This window comes from Lygodium microphyllum, chromosome 21 (assembly GCF_053477565.2).
Source record: "Lygodium microphyllum isolate KBCC chromosome 21, Lygodium_microphyllum_v1.1.10, whole genome shotgun sequence".
NCBI classification, from domain to species: Eukaryota; Viridiplantae; Streptophyta; class Polypodiopsida; order Schizaeales; family Lygodiaceae; genus Lygodium; species Lygodium microphyllum.
The window spans coordinates 90082285-90095865 of record NC_141155.1 but is presented as its reverse complement, the minus strand read 5'-3'; the positions used below and the strand labels follow the sequence as shown (position 1 = coordinate 90095865).

Below are 13581 nucleotides of genomic sequence, written 5' to 3'. Positions count from 1 at the left end.
ATGCATGCTACTTGCTGAATTTAAGAGTCCTCTCTTAGTTGAGATAAGCAAGGCATAAACCCCATGAGTAAACTTGAATCTTTAGGAAAGGCATTATCTAAAGTCGCAATGAGGAGATAAAGATCACAATGGCCTACACACTGTTACCTTTTGAGCTTTATAGTTAAGTGGTTATCAAATGGTCAAGCTAAAAGATTGATAGATAATCCTAATCCAATGTCTCAATTCAAGAACCTCTCTACACCGATTGAAGCTTGTCACATATACAACCATAAGTTGTCTCAACACATCTTAACAATTAATAGCTGTTACTCTAAACAAACAATTTCGATCACCTCTAAAATAAAAAAGGGCATTCACATTATCTTGTGTTGTGGTACATAAAGCATGATAATAATCCTACTAAAAGGTCATGATTGTGGCAATGGGTCCATGCACCAGTATTAAACATGAAGAGAAGGCTCTCATAGATCTCTTGAATTTATATTGGAAGGAAGATTAAGCCCTCACCATTAAGGCCTTGGGTTGCTCAAAACGACCCAAAAAAAAAAACCTTTCTAAGTCAAGGTTGCAAGGAAAGTTGGATTCTCAAGACTAGTTTACAAGGCATGAACAAAGGTCTCCTCAATGTAACAATATCATTTACAAGACTCATTTTAACTTACATGCTAACTCATGAAAACTTGGGTGAGGCTGTATTTACTTGATTGGGCTTTGGCAAGGAATACTGTCTACTAGGACTTCACAATCTTTGTGTCTTTTTAAAACAAATTTTTAAAGAAGACAAACTTAGGGCCATGCTGTAGCGCCGGCGAGCGCGCACTTGGTTAGACTTGTTAAGTCATTAAATCGGTAATAAAGAAACTTACGTGGTAAATAGACATACGCTTGTGATAGAGAAACCCCAAGTGTTTGCTACAATGAAATAACCACATAAGCTAGCAATGGAGAAACCTTAGGTGTTGGCTAGATGACATAGCCTTCACAAGCATTTCATTGTGTGTGTGAAAGAGAGGTGTATCGTCCAATCAGGCTGGCAGGTACTGTCGTTCCTGCAAGGATAAAACCGCATCTCGAATGGCTTCTTCTAAGGGAGTGAAGGTGAAACCCAGGTCTATCAGCTTTTTTGATGGGTTGGCCGAGCGCACCAGGTCCGGATGTGTGTCTTCCTTGAACCTGCAACTCCATTGTCATGAGTTGTATCTTTAGTTGTAACAATCACAGTAAGTCATTTAGGGTTTTGATTCAAGTTGAACACCACAACTGCAAGAATAACCAACCATTTGTGCATGCTGAGACTTGTTCAGAAAAATAACTAACCTATCTAGAAAATTGTCCATTCAAAGCTGGAGATAAAGATTATGCTGAACTGTTAATTTTAAATTTCTTTCAGAAATCAGGACCATGACAAATTGTTGATTGAGAAATCAAGAGTAAGGTTTATGGAAATTAAGATTGTGCTAGATTTTTTATATTTCACAAATTTTGAGAAGTCAGGACCATGGAAAATTTGGTAAGTGAGAATTCAAGATTCTGGCTTAGAAAGACCTCTCAATCTTCTTTACACAATCTACTAGTTTTCTGCATGCAACTTTGCTGGACAAATCCCTATTATAAGCACATCAAGAGAAACATGTTTTCCATGGAAGCTGATCCCTTTTCTACAAGCATCTATGTGATGTCCATACGGAACTGAAACCTTTTCAATGATTGTAATTACCACTTGTCTAGACCCTATACACTTATGACAAATTATGGGAACACAAATTTCAGAATATGCCAGACATACTACTTTTCTAGACCCAACACAAATTTCAGAATATGCCAGACATACCATTTGTATTCCTGCTCCATGAGCCCACCCCTTGGAACTACCGCCATCACCTGCTCCTTATTCCTATCTTCTTGGTTGCACCACTTTGTTACAAATTCCTTCCCAGCCAATCGATACCTTTATTAAGCCTGCTATTGCTAGCCTTGTTGCCTGCCACTGCCCACATGGCTCTTGGCTGTGTCCATGTCATTGCAATTTGGATATCTGCCCTCCCTTATCAGAGAGACTTGCTAGACATTATATTCTACATTTTTGTTGTTCCATCCCTATTGACTACTACATTTTTATATACAACCTGTTACCATATCATCTTCAACCCTCTGCATCAAATTTATTCTCCAACATTGATGGTTTGCTGCACTTGAGATTCATTCTCAAAGGACAACACTCTCTGGCGCTCTCTCTCAGCTGGCACCCAATGTTGAGCTAAAAATGCATTAGCTTTACTTAAACAGCCCCAAAACTTGCTTAATTAATGAAGAAACCTACTTTATTTAAAAGAAACGCGATCCTAGAGAGTTTCTGTGTCCCATAAGCACAAACCCACTTGGGAGCGCCCAAACTTTCTATAAATAACTATATTGCCCTCCATTCAGTAATCAATCTCGTTTTTGCAGATTTCAGGTGTTTCAACTTGCTGCCCACACCCTGTTCGCAAAGGACATCTCAGCCGAAGCTGTCCATTGCTGTCTCCATCAGTTGGCACCTGATTTCCAACCCTCTTCATGTAGTTTGGAGCTCTTTCAGTGCGGGTCACGCTTCTCGTTAGTCGGGATTTGTCAGTTTTCCGAATTCTCTCACTCAGGCTGCATTCGATTTACCGGTGTCCGATTCTAGGGATCAGACAGATTCGGGTCCAATTGTCACAATCGGACAAGTGTGTGTCTGATCGGACAACTAAAGCCGGTCCGATTTTCGTGTGTCCGATTCTGGGAATCGGACGTCCGATTTGATAAGTGTCCGATTCTAGAATGGTCCAATTTTGAAGATCGGAGCGGGTATGTCCTATCGGACAAGGCTGCAGGTCCGATTCTATGATCCAAGCGTCGCAATCGAATGGATCAAGGGACGGGTTGTGTGTCCAATTATGGGTTGTCCGATTTTCAAAATCGGACAAGATATCTGATCGAACCACGTAGGTTGTACGAGTGGTCCAACTCTGGGAATCGGATAGGTCGCTCAATCCAACTCTGGAAATCGGACACTATGGAGGGGCGCCCGATTCCGTCGGCCGAAATACATGTCGATCACTTATTTGTCCAAAAATCTAAAGATAGATGTCGCTAGTGGCTACCAGAACTTCCAAGAATCAAGGAGTGTAGGCCAAGGGCCTTCCATACTTGAATGTCACTGAAAGTCCCAATATGCTCCGATCAATCTGATGCAGAACCTGGACCTGCAATCTCTCTCTCTCTCTCTCTCTCTCTCTCTCTCTCTCTCTCTCACACACACACACACACACACACACACAAAGCCAAAACTGTAAATGAGATTTTCCCCGGTCACCTAGGACCTTAAGCCCTCATTAGCCTCCACCTTAGTCTTCCCAATCACTCGACCTTCGACTTCGACTCCGACGCATCTGAGCACTCTTTTGTTTTCATTTTTCCCTGTTAATGCCCTATTCAAGACTGTTTTACAGCAGTGACCTTCAAGCTTCCCTCTCTAATTTCTCCTACCTATTCTACTAATGCGACAAAAATCAAAAGCAGGGTACTAAATTGATTTCTTCTACTCAACCAATCATCAAAAACCAGAAATACTTACTTATAGCACGGATTAAAACCCAAAATCTCATTTCTATCTCAAGCTCCGGTTCGAGGATAAAACCCTTACTTCAATGCTCAATTTGAAGTGCGCAAGCACTCAAGCTTGAATCTATTGGTCGCGGCAACGAAACCAAAATGTTGAGGCGAGTACAAGCTCAACCGCCAAGACCCGCGAACTGCTTATTGTTCAAGCATTCCAAGCGACTAATGGCTACCTCTCACATAACCGATGCGCTATCCCTCTGAGTGTAGTGAGCTTACCTTGATGCTCGATTGAGTTACTTTCTCTCTCAAGCACTCCAATAGCTCCACGATTCTTGATGCAAGCTCAAGCATCCTCAAGCCTCCACCTCCAAGCTCCATCCTCCATAGCCACGCGCGAAACAAAAAAAGAGAAGAGAAGAGAAGAGAAGAGAGAGGATGGTGGAGAGCTTCATCTCCTTAATCCCTCACCCTCACACACTCCCTCCCTCAAGCACACACACGCAAGCAAAGAGGAGAAGGAGAAAAGAAAAAGAGTTCACTTTGCTACATACCAAAGAATGAGCTCTCATTCCTCTTTTGAACTTTATATACAAAGCCCTAAATCCCATTTGGACGGTCATCTCCTTTTTACATGGCCGGCCATAACCTAAACCCTTTTTTCCATTGTTTTCCTATCTTCCTAGCTTCCTTCCTACCGCCCATCTATATTTACAATTTGCACAGGTCAGAGCCCGATGCTCTTAAAATAAATCACGGTGCACCTTGCGCTCTTTTACAACAGTATTGACTTGTGCTTTTTCTTAAGTGTCTCCTTGATTTAGGACTTTTTCACACTTCTTGTGTTTCCCGATTTTGCTTGGCGTGCCTTCATTTTTCATTCCGCTTTTGCCTTGGCTCTGTCTTCTACTTTAGATTTTCCCGATTTTCCACCTTCGTTTGAGGCTTAACACAACCCCTTTCACACAAGCTTAAAAGAATGTATGTGTAACCACTATTCAAAAAAGGTTTCCTACTATGCAATTCTCTTTGGCGGAAGAAAACAATTTTTAAAAGAGAGAAAGTGTCACATAAATTGAAGTATCAATTAATTAATGTGATATTTAAGGAAAAACATTTTAAGGAGCTAGGACAGTGTGCATATTGTAGAGTATATATGTACAAGGTTCAAGGGAAAACAACTTAACATTACACGTTAAGTGATACATGTTCCCAAGGGTTTAGACCATTGAAAACACGAGCTCCAACGTAGCATGTGCACACAAGCTAGAGCCAAGTAAGTGGGTGATGGGACAGCCATGCACTAACTTGCTAAGGATTATACTATAAATATTCACAAAAGTGTTGATAAGCACAGGAGCTATGAAGGATGGAAGATGAATGTACAACATAAGACTTAAATATACCAATTGTAACACAAGTGAATTAGGTTCCAAGATAGATTAGCTTGGACTTATAAACACATTCTTGTGTAAGATGGACAATGACAGTGACAGTGACTCAAACTGATAGTTCCATTACCTTATTCTGAGTGTCAACCAAGTACATGCCTTTATAGCTTTTTGGATAGTACCACTCTCCTCACTATGCATATGGGATTCTTAACATCTCTTCCTAGAGCATACATCATTTATCTATCTTCTAGTCTCTTCAGGGCATACATCTAGCCTCTATGGGCAACAATCATTTACTATTCTCAACAAAAAGGAGTGGTGCTAAGGCTGGGAGGCAAATCCTGCAGCTCACACACTCTTCTCCCTCTTTTCTTCATCATGCAACTGCTGGAACCCTAGTTCATAGATCAGACTTGCAGCTCACACACTTTCTTCTCTCTCTTTTCTTCATTGTGCAAGTGCTGGAACCCTAATTTATAGATCAGACCAGCAAGTTGTAAAGTTTTACTTTACACTTTACACTAGAAAGCTGCAACAGTCAAAATGCAGCCTTGGATCTCTCTTTGCTGATCGTATGCTTACTGCTCCTGGATGGCTGCAAACCAGCCTAGGATGTCTAGAGGAACAACTTACATTGAGTAAATTCTTCCATTTTACTTCCATCACTGTAAATATATTTGCTTTTCACATCTACCTTATGTACGTGACAGTCATAAAGCAATGAATATTTTAGTCAGTCTGTTTAAAGTGCAGTTTCTACTAAAGGACTCCAAGTAGAAAGTCGAGTGAAAAAAGTTCTACAAGACTGTACAGTTAATCTGAGTAACACTTTTCTAAAGCGCTGTGAAACCTCTTTCAAAGTGCCTTTTTACTTTCTCTTTTGCAGAGATTTATTCTTACATAACTTGGAGAAGCTACTTCTTTTTCAATGCTTTTCATATGAAAAAATGTTTTCGAATAACAAAATGCAATTAATAACTCCAGCACATACCTATAGACATTGTACTGTGGGTACATTTGAGCAACCTTGTCAGCAAAGTCACTGAAATGATCAATGCAAGAGGTGCACATATGCCTGCCTTTAGCGGTTGGAGATTCATATAACAGAATGTGAGCCCTAGCGACGTCCTTAACATTCACACTCCCAAGCCATGTAAGCTCTTGTGTATCAGGCACTCCTGTTTCAGAGCAACAGACAAACATGAGATGAGCAAGTCATACTGAATGAAAGCAAAGGTGAGCATGGAACTGTAGAGTTGTTTGGTCTTGGTGGAGAACAACAGATTTTACAGGTTCATCTCATATGATGAGAGAAACACAGTCAAGTTCACCACTAGTAAAAGGATGACAAAGTGTAATTAAAGTTTCTCGGCTTTTACCATGAAGCAATCCACAAGTTACACAAGAAACTACTTACCTCGGATGACATTAAGAAGGACAGCACTACTTGCATTCAATCTCGGTTGCAGCATCCTCCCAATTACACACCCTGGATTGATAACCACCATATTCAGCCCTATTGACTCTGCAAACTCCCAAGCAGCTTTCTCAGCCATTGTCTTTGAAATAGGGTACCAAGCCTGCATTGCATGAAGTGGCTTCAGTATTAACTAAGAGGCAACGTTTAGAAACCTCACACTATTTGGTTGAAAATGCCCTGTGTGTAAAAGTTCATGAACATGTTATGGCAGTGAATCACACCAAGAATGAGGAGTAAAAAATGAGTTACATTAAGGAGTTGCACCTTTCGAAGTGTGCCAAGGATTATGCATAATTCTTACAGATCAACAGCAGCATCCTTGAGAACAATAGATGATATGTTATCAATCATTTTGATGTTGAGACATGCTGAGAGTTAACTTTGCCAATACTTGGATGAACTGTTGTGCTAATACTACCCTTTCCAAAATGTAGAAGCTATGGATGAGCCTTGCTGTCTACTAAGGTGCACACCAATGATGGCAGTATTTTGCTAGCAGAACCCTTATAGCAAACATTCCACAAGCTTCTGAGGATAGTTGTCTTGGAGCCTTGCCTCTCTTTCCTTGCAGAAGTCAATGTCAGTCCAGCTGTTTTCGTCAAATACCATACCCGGTGGAAGCTTGGGGTTTGGGAACATTGCGGAGACAGAAGAAGTAACCACAACCCTCTTTACCCCAGCAGCATGAGAAGCTTTCAGCACATTCAAAGTGCCCTGCACTGCCGGATCCATGAGTTCATTCTGTGGGGTCAAGCCATAGTCCAAAATAGTCAGTACAGATGAGTGTAGGGCAGCATGATGATGGAAAATTGTTTGGCTGCTATCCACTCGAAGAGACCACATGTCCTGTTAACACATAAATGAACCTGGGAGTGAACCATGCATTTCAAGGCATACCTCAACTTACCTGTGGATCTTTTGCTTGATGAAGGAAACATGGAGATGCCAGATGGAAGACCCCATCACTGCTGCCTATTGCAGCTACAAGGGACTCATAGATGAGCAGATCAGCTTGAAAGAGCTCCAGCCTTTGGTCAGCTCCATCCAGCCTCTTCAGATGTTGGGTCTCCTCAGGATCATCTGCAATCATCGAGCCAAAAGGAATGTGCTGTCACGTACTGTGATGTCTCACAAACTCCCTTATGAAGTCACAAGAAGTTTTGGACAAATTCCCACTGCAACTTCCACATTGTGAATTATGACCATATCATGAGCTTCTGTGAGGGTGGAATCCCAGACCTAGCTAGGTGCTGTTGCGGGGAGGGGCTCCCTCCCACCAACCGCACCTAGCTAGGTATGGGGTGCTTCCCAATGATGTTGAACATTATAGGGGAAATTAAGGAGAAAGAGCCCCTCTTCCCACAGAAGAAAATGATGAAAGCTTCTTGTGAATAGACACACACACACACACACACACTCTCTCTCTCTCTCTCTCTCTCTCTCTCTCTCTCTCTCTCTCAGACTCACCTATGTTTTGCACAGTGCCTCTCACAGAGTAGCCTCGTTCGAGTAGAAAGGAGACTATCCATGACCCGATGAATCCACTTGCTCCGGTCACACACACAGTTTGCTCCTGTGCAGGCGTGGTCATCGTGCTGTGTGTTTCTTACTGTCTGCTTTCTGCCCGTGCTGATGATGGAGGGAGGGAGGGAGGCAATGGAGGTGCCGATGACGAAGAAGAAGAGAGGAATGTTAAAGGTGGTGATGGTGGTATGCACGGATACAACTTCAAACTTTTCGAAGACGTACGTGGGAAATTGGAATAGACTGATGATGAAAGTCCGGGCACGTGAGCTACCTTGATTGAGGTCGTGCTCTCTTTCCTACGTGGCGATGATGTGTCAAGTGGACCCCTTCACCTGGGCTTCATTGCAGGAGAGAGAGAAGATACGTTCTTTCTCCTTTGCTTACGCTCGACATGATGTGTCAACAAAGATAGGCCAAGAGCAGAGCCACGCCTGAGTAATTTCACTTACACAAGTTCTCTCTCTCTCTCTCTCTCTCTCTCTCTCTCTTTTTCTCTCCTCTAAGCAGCTCCCTCTTGCCTCAACCACCCTCTCTCCTTGTTGGCACAAATGGGGTCCTTACGTAGTGAATTTGTGGGTGGCCTCGATGCTTTTACTTGTTTGGGTCTATCCACTTAGGCGTGCTACGGCCCTAACTACAAAAAGGCAAGAGCCTTGCCACACGCAAGTTTATCAACTTAGGAGAGAGCATGTAACAACTTCAAGAACTAAGGATTTGTGCGAGTTGAAGCTTCACATGGATCCCAAAGTGAACATCCAATGGAGAGAGAAAGAGGGCAAGGGGATAGGGAGCACTTAAAGCGATTCATTTATGGCATCATCCCATTCTTAGAAGGCCACATGAAACGATTGGTTATAGTTTATTTAGGGTAAGGGGCCAAAAAAAGTGACATTCCCCCTTTTAGTAGTAACATTAGTTTGTTGCATGACTTCCTTAATTTAAGAGCACAGTAAAGCATAATCCGATGTAAAATCAATGACATGTTCCCCTTTGGTTGGGGGAGGAAGTTATTGACTTGCCATTTTAATGGTCACCCTTTGATTTTTTTTCAAGGCCTTGTGTCAATATGTGGGCCAATTTTGAAACAAAGAAAACTTGCTCACCAGACATCAAGTGGCCAAAATCTAGGCAAGATCATCCCTCCTTTTCTTTCCCATGCGCATGGAAGTTCACAAGCATGTATCCATAGGCGGCACATTCATCTGCCATATCTCAAGGTAAATCAAGGTGGGAATTAGTAGATGTCACTAATTTGGCCCCCTTACCCTAGTACCTCTATTTTTTAAGGATACTACATAAAGTCTCCAAATTTCCATTAAATGTGCCACCAAGTTATGGTTTTGTGAACTAGCACCTATCCACACACAATCAAGAATATACCGTGTCAATTGTGCAAGTCAATAGGCATGTGTCTCAGCCCTATGCCCCTATAAGAGGACACCTAATGTAAGACAACGAATAAGCACTTGGTTGCAAATCAATGTCACATTTCTACAACCAATTAAACTTGCTTAAAATGTACTTAGATTGTTGTTCTCTGCTTATTGTGGCGCTCCATGGATACCGAAGTAAGGACTTGTTCTACCACTTTGCATGCCTACCTATTTGCCTTGAATGCCAATGTTGGTCATGCTTGCATGTCGCCTATGTTCCCAAATGAGGCCACTGATTGCGAAGAAGGAGGTAACCTGTTTCAAATTGATACCATCAATGCACCAAAAGGAGGTCGTGTGTCATGGTGACCTTATTCTCAATCACCTCTAATATGCATTGTTATGATTGCAGAAAATGAATGTTCAAAACAAAGGAAATCTCTCTCTCTCTCTCTCTCTCTCTCTCTCTCTCTCTCTCTCTCTCTCTCTCTCTCTCTCAATTATTTGTAGCTGAAGATTGCTAGGTATTCACTATTGCTTGTTTATTTTATTTATAAACAATTGTTAATGCTTCAGTTGATGTGTAGAGTAGGTAGCGATGGCTTTGGATAGCACTGGCGTTAGCATAATTCCAAGCGTAAATTTTATAATTATGATTAGTTATATTAAGTATAATATATAATATTATGTATTTATATGATATTGTATTATTAAAATTATTACTCTATTTGTAAGTTATAAGTTTAAACTTCTTTAGTAATAATTAGATCATTGTCCTTAGTACTATTAATTTATTTATTTTTAATATATATATTTTGAAATATGAAATTTAAGATATGCTTTTATTGAAATAAGCTTTCTTTATGGAATACCTTGCTATTTTCTTAATGTGATTAAGTTTTAGAAGGCTTTTCTAGCTTTCTTTATAAAAGTAACTGGATCGCTCACAAAACAAAAGAATAGGGTGACAACTAAGGTTTTTTCATTTATCCCTCATCCTGAAATCGGAATTCAGAGCTTCAAGAGTCCTTTTGAGGGTTTTGGCATGCTCCAGATGCAATGGTGATATCAAAATATCAAGATTCAAAGCATAGAATTTTCCACAGCAACTACAGCATGTTATAGGATATCTCTTGACTCTTAAAACTTTGTATTTCAATTGCTATTTGTATTTTCTTTGTAATTATATATAAGATATGAATGCAAATATCCATGTAAAATTATAATATATAATTAAGGATGGCAAACCATAGCTTTTACCATGGGGAAGGTTGGAATCAATCGTGCGATTTTCTCATGTCTTTCTCAATCTATTGAGTTATTCAAATCCTCTTATGTATTATAATGTTGTTTGTATTTAATAGTTGAGATGTTTGATTTGTTAGGATTTTTCACTAAGTTCTAATATGTGTGTCATAAAGTTGTTTATGATTGAGAATTGATTTGCTAGATTTGCCACGTGTTCTACTTTGTAACATACACATACTAAACTATCCATTGTCTTATGCATGATATTATTGGGCACAAACTCAAAAATTAAAAAGAGAGGGGAGAGAGAAAGATTTCATCATTATTAGTATTTGTTGGCCATAGGTATTTATATAAGGCAAGGAAGAGTATGTACTACAGCAACACTTTGAAGTGTTAAGCAATGGGCTATGTATGCTCATTGTACAATGAAACATTTAACAGAACTTATAGGACCTCAAGACTAGTCTTCTTAGAACATGTCCACATTGTCCTATTTCTCTTTGATATGAGCTTAGGGTAAATGTAGTGAGTATGCGGTCCTCACCTTCCGCGTTTGGTTGATGGGAGGACTTCAGGGAAGGCCGACAATGATGCTTATAGCACATGCTCTTTCCATGTCTTCTTTGGGTATGCTTGGAGCTTGATTGTAATCAAGGTTGCCACCCTCTATGAAGCCAATAATGCTCACATCCATTTGAGCACTAGGGAGATTTTTGAAAGAGACAACATCTTAGTTCCAAGAGCCACATGTCAATAGCTCTAAGTCCCCAACCTTGATATTGGAAGTTGTTCTTAGAGCTTTCTCCAAGGATCTCAAAGCAGCATCAACCATGCATGCTTTTGATATAATAATGTCTGGATTCCTTGAGCATCAATAGGCTTTTTGTGTGTGTGTGTGTGTGTGTGCGCGCACACACGCATGTGCATGTGCGTGCGTGTGTGTGTGCGTGCGCACTACATCTAATGATTGTAAACATTTGGAAGTATGAGAGGAAAGTGTTATGATGTCTATCACTCACGATTCACCCTTAGCGACCGACTCAAGGACCGAAAATGCCTATTCTCCATGGACACCACATTTGGCATAGTCTACTTGAAATGTTCAACCCAAACTAACAATAACTCTTGTCATCCACACCTTGTTTTGAATCAACATTGTAGCACCTTCCTCACATTGGCTCAAGTAATTATCCATAGCTCTCTTTTCCTGGAAGATATAATAACCTAGTAGCGAATGTTCTTCAACACTAACAAAATTCAAGATTGCGAGCCAGTCTCATGAGTCAATGATCATCCCATACACAAATCTTCTCTCCTTTTTTGGCCAGCACCTTCATGCCTCCTTCTTGAGGAAAACCATTCATCGAGCAAAATTTTTCAAGCTAATGTAAAAATGCAAGCGATATGTGGATAAATAATTTGATTATGAGAAAATAAATTTCAAATGTGTAATGTAAGATGTACCCATCTAGACGTATTCTAGCAACATTTTGTCTCACATAAACACACACACACACACACACACACACACACACACTCTCTCTCTCTCTCTCTCTCTCTCTCTCTCTCTCTCTCTCTCTCTCTCTCTCTCTCTCTCTCTCTCTCTCTCTCTCTCTCTCTCTCTCTCTCTCTCTCTCTCTCTCTCTCTCTCTCTCTCTCTCTCTCTCTCTCTCTCTCTCTCCATGCACACATACATGCACTACTACTTTTAACCTTAAATGAGATTTTATTGATTTTTTCCTTATTGTAATCTAGAATCTATAATTTTGAACATAATTTTGGATGTTTTATTGGTGCTCCCTCTCTCTTTCTCTTCTATGCACACCCACAAGCATTGTTGTGGTTGTTTATTTAAATCTTATGTTAGAATTGAGTATTTGTTTCTTTGTTGTAACTCAACACATTCAACTTTTGATGCATAATATTCAACACTTAACTACTACTTTCTATTGTATTTGAAAGGCTAGTAGGTTTGCAAATGCTAATTCTTATTGTTGTTCACCCAACCATCTAATTGAAATGCTTGTATAGGTGCTACATTAAGAACACCTCAAAGATGTCTATATTTTAATGTAAGCATAAAAAAGAATGTTTCAAATAAAGCAATTGTAGGAAAATCACAAATGGGCCGATGTTCATTGCTCAAACCCCATATAGAATATCAACACCACCTTTCTTGAAAACAAAAAGTTGTACCCAAAACCATTGCCTCTAGACATGCTTATCACCACACCAAATTGTTCAACCTATAATGGCACATTTGTTTGGCTACTACACCTTGGTAGGTGTCACTTGATGGATAAACCCATGTGCATTTTGGTCCAATCCGAGCACTTGAAAAAAGATATAATACATGTGCTTGTAGGAAACTTAACTCAATTTCTTCGTCTCTCTTTTTTGAAATCCTTTGCAAGTTCATGTTGTTATGGACCATATCTCTTGTAGATATGGGGACATATACATGTGCAAACATTGTTGGACAGCCTGGAACCTTGTGCACATGATCAAAATGCACCTAGATGTCTTATAGATTTCCACCAAGACACATTCTATGTACTAAGTCCAATCCACTTTTAGGACCAAGAGTATATATTTTAGAAATATGGGGCTAGTGACGTGAGCCCAATTGCCTTAGAAACAATACACATTGAATAAAAGGATGTTTGAATCAATTCTTGAGATCTAGCATTGCCTCAAAACCCTTTGAGGTAATGGCCCTTTTGGCTTGTTCCAAACATTTTATAATTATGTTTCTACTTGAAAACTGTGTTGCATACTCCATCATGTTAGCAAACTCATCATCACCAATATCTATTTACTTTTTATTTTTAGGCCCCATAAGCATGTCTAAAATAACATCTTTTACTATGGTGGTTTCTAGCACTCGTGTAGTAAGAAATGGTTTTCTCTTTGCTTTATAATGCAATTTCTCCTCAATCATTTAAACATGTGTTCTCTCTCTCTCTCTCTC

At 40.1% G+C, this 13581-nt stretch overlaps 1 protein-coding gene across 1 annotated transcript; it reads right to left on the bottom strand.

Moving 5' to 3' along the window:
* Positions 1 to 673: 673 nt before the first annotated feature.
* LOC148018265 (NAD(P)-binding Rossmann-fold superfamily protein) lies at positions 674 to 8199 on the bottom strand. The gene is made up of 6 exons (XM_087661719.1): positions 7927 to 8199; positions 7367 to 7539; positions 7015 to 7200; positions 6397 to 6559; positions 5971 to 6157; positions 674 to 1176 (listed from the first exon to the last, which is right to left on the bottom strand). The coding sequence occupies exons 1-6, from the start codon at positions 8048 to 8050 to the stop codon at positions 1029 to 1031; spliced, it is 981 nt and encodes a 326-aa protein (XP_087517845.1). The 5' UTR covers positions 8051 to 8199; the 3' UTR covers positions 674 to 1028.
* Positions 8200 to 13581: the final 5382 nt, after the last annotated feature.

Coding starts and splice junctions, on each gene's coding strand:
- LOC148018265 (XM_087661719.1), bottom strand. CDS start 8,050: ATGACCACGCCTGCACAGGAGCAAACTGTGTGTGTGACCGGAGCAAGT. Junction 6,560..7,014: donor ACTTCTGCAAGGAAAGAGAG/GCAAGGCTCCAA, acceptor CATGCAATGCAG/GCTTGGTACCCTATTTCAAA. Junction 1,177..5,970: donor CCACAGTACAATGTCTATAG/GTATGTGCTGGA, acceptor ATGGAGTTGCAG/GTTCAAGGAAGACACACATC.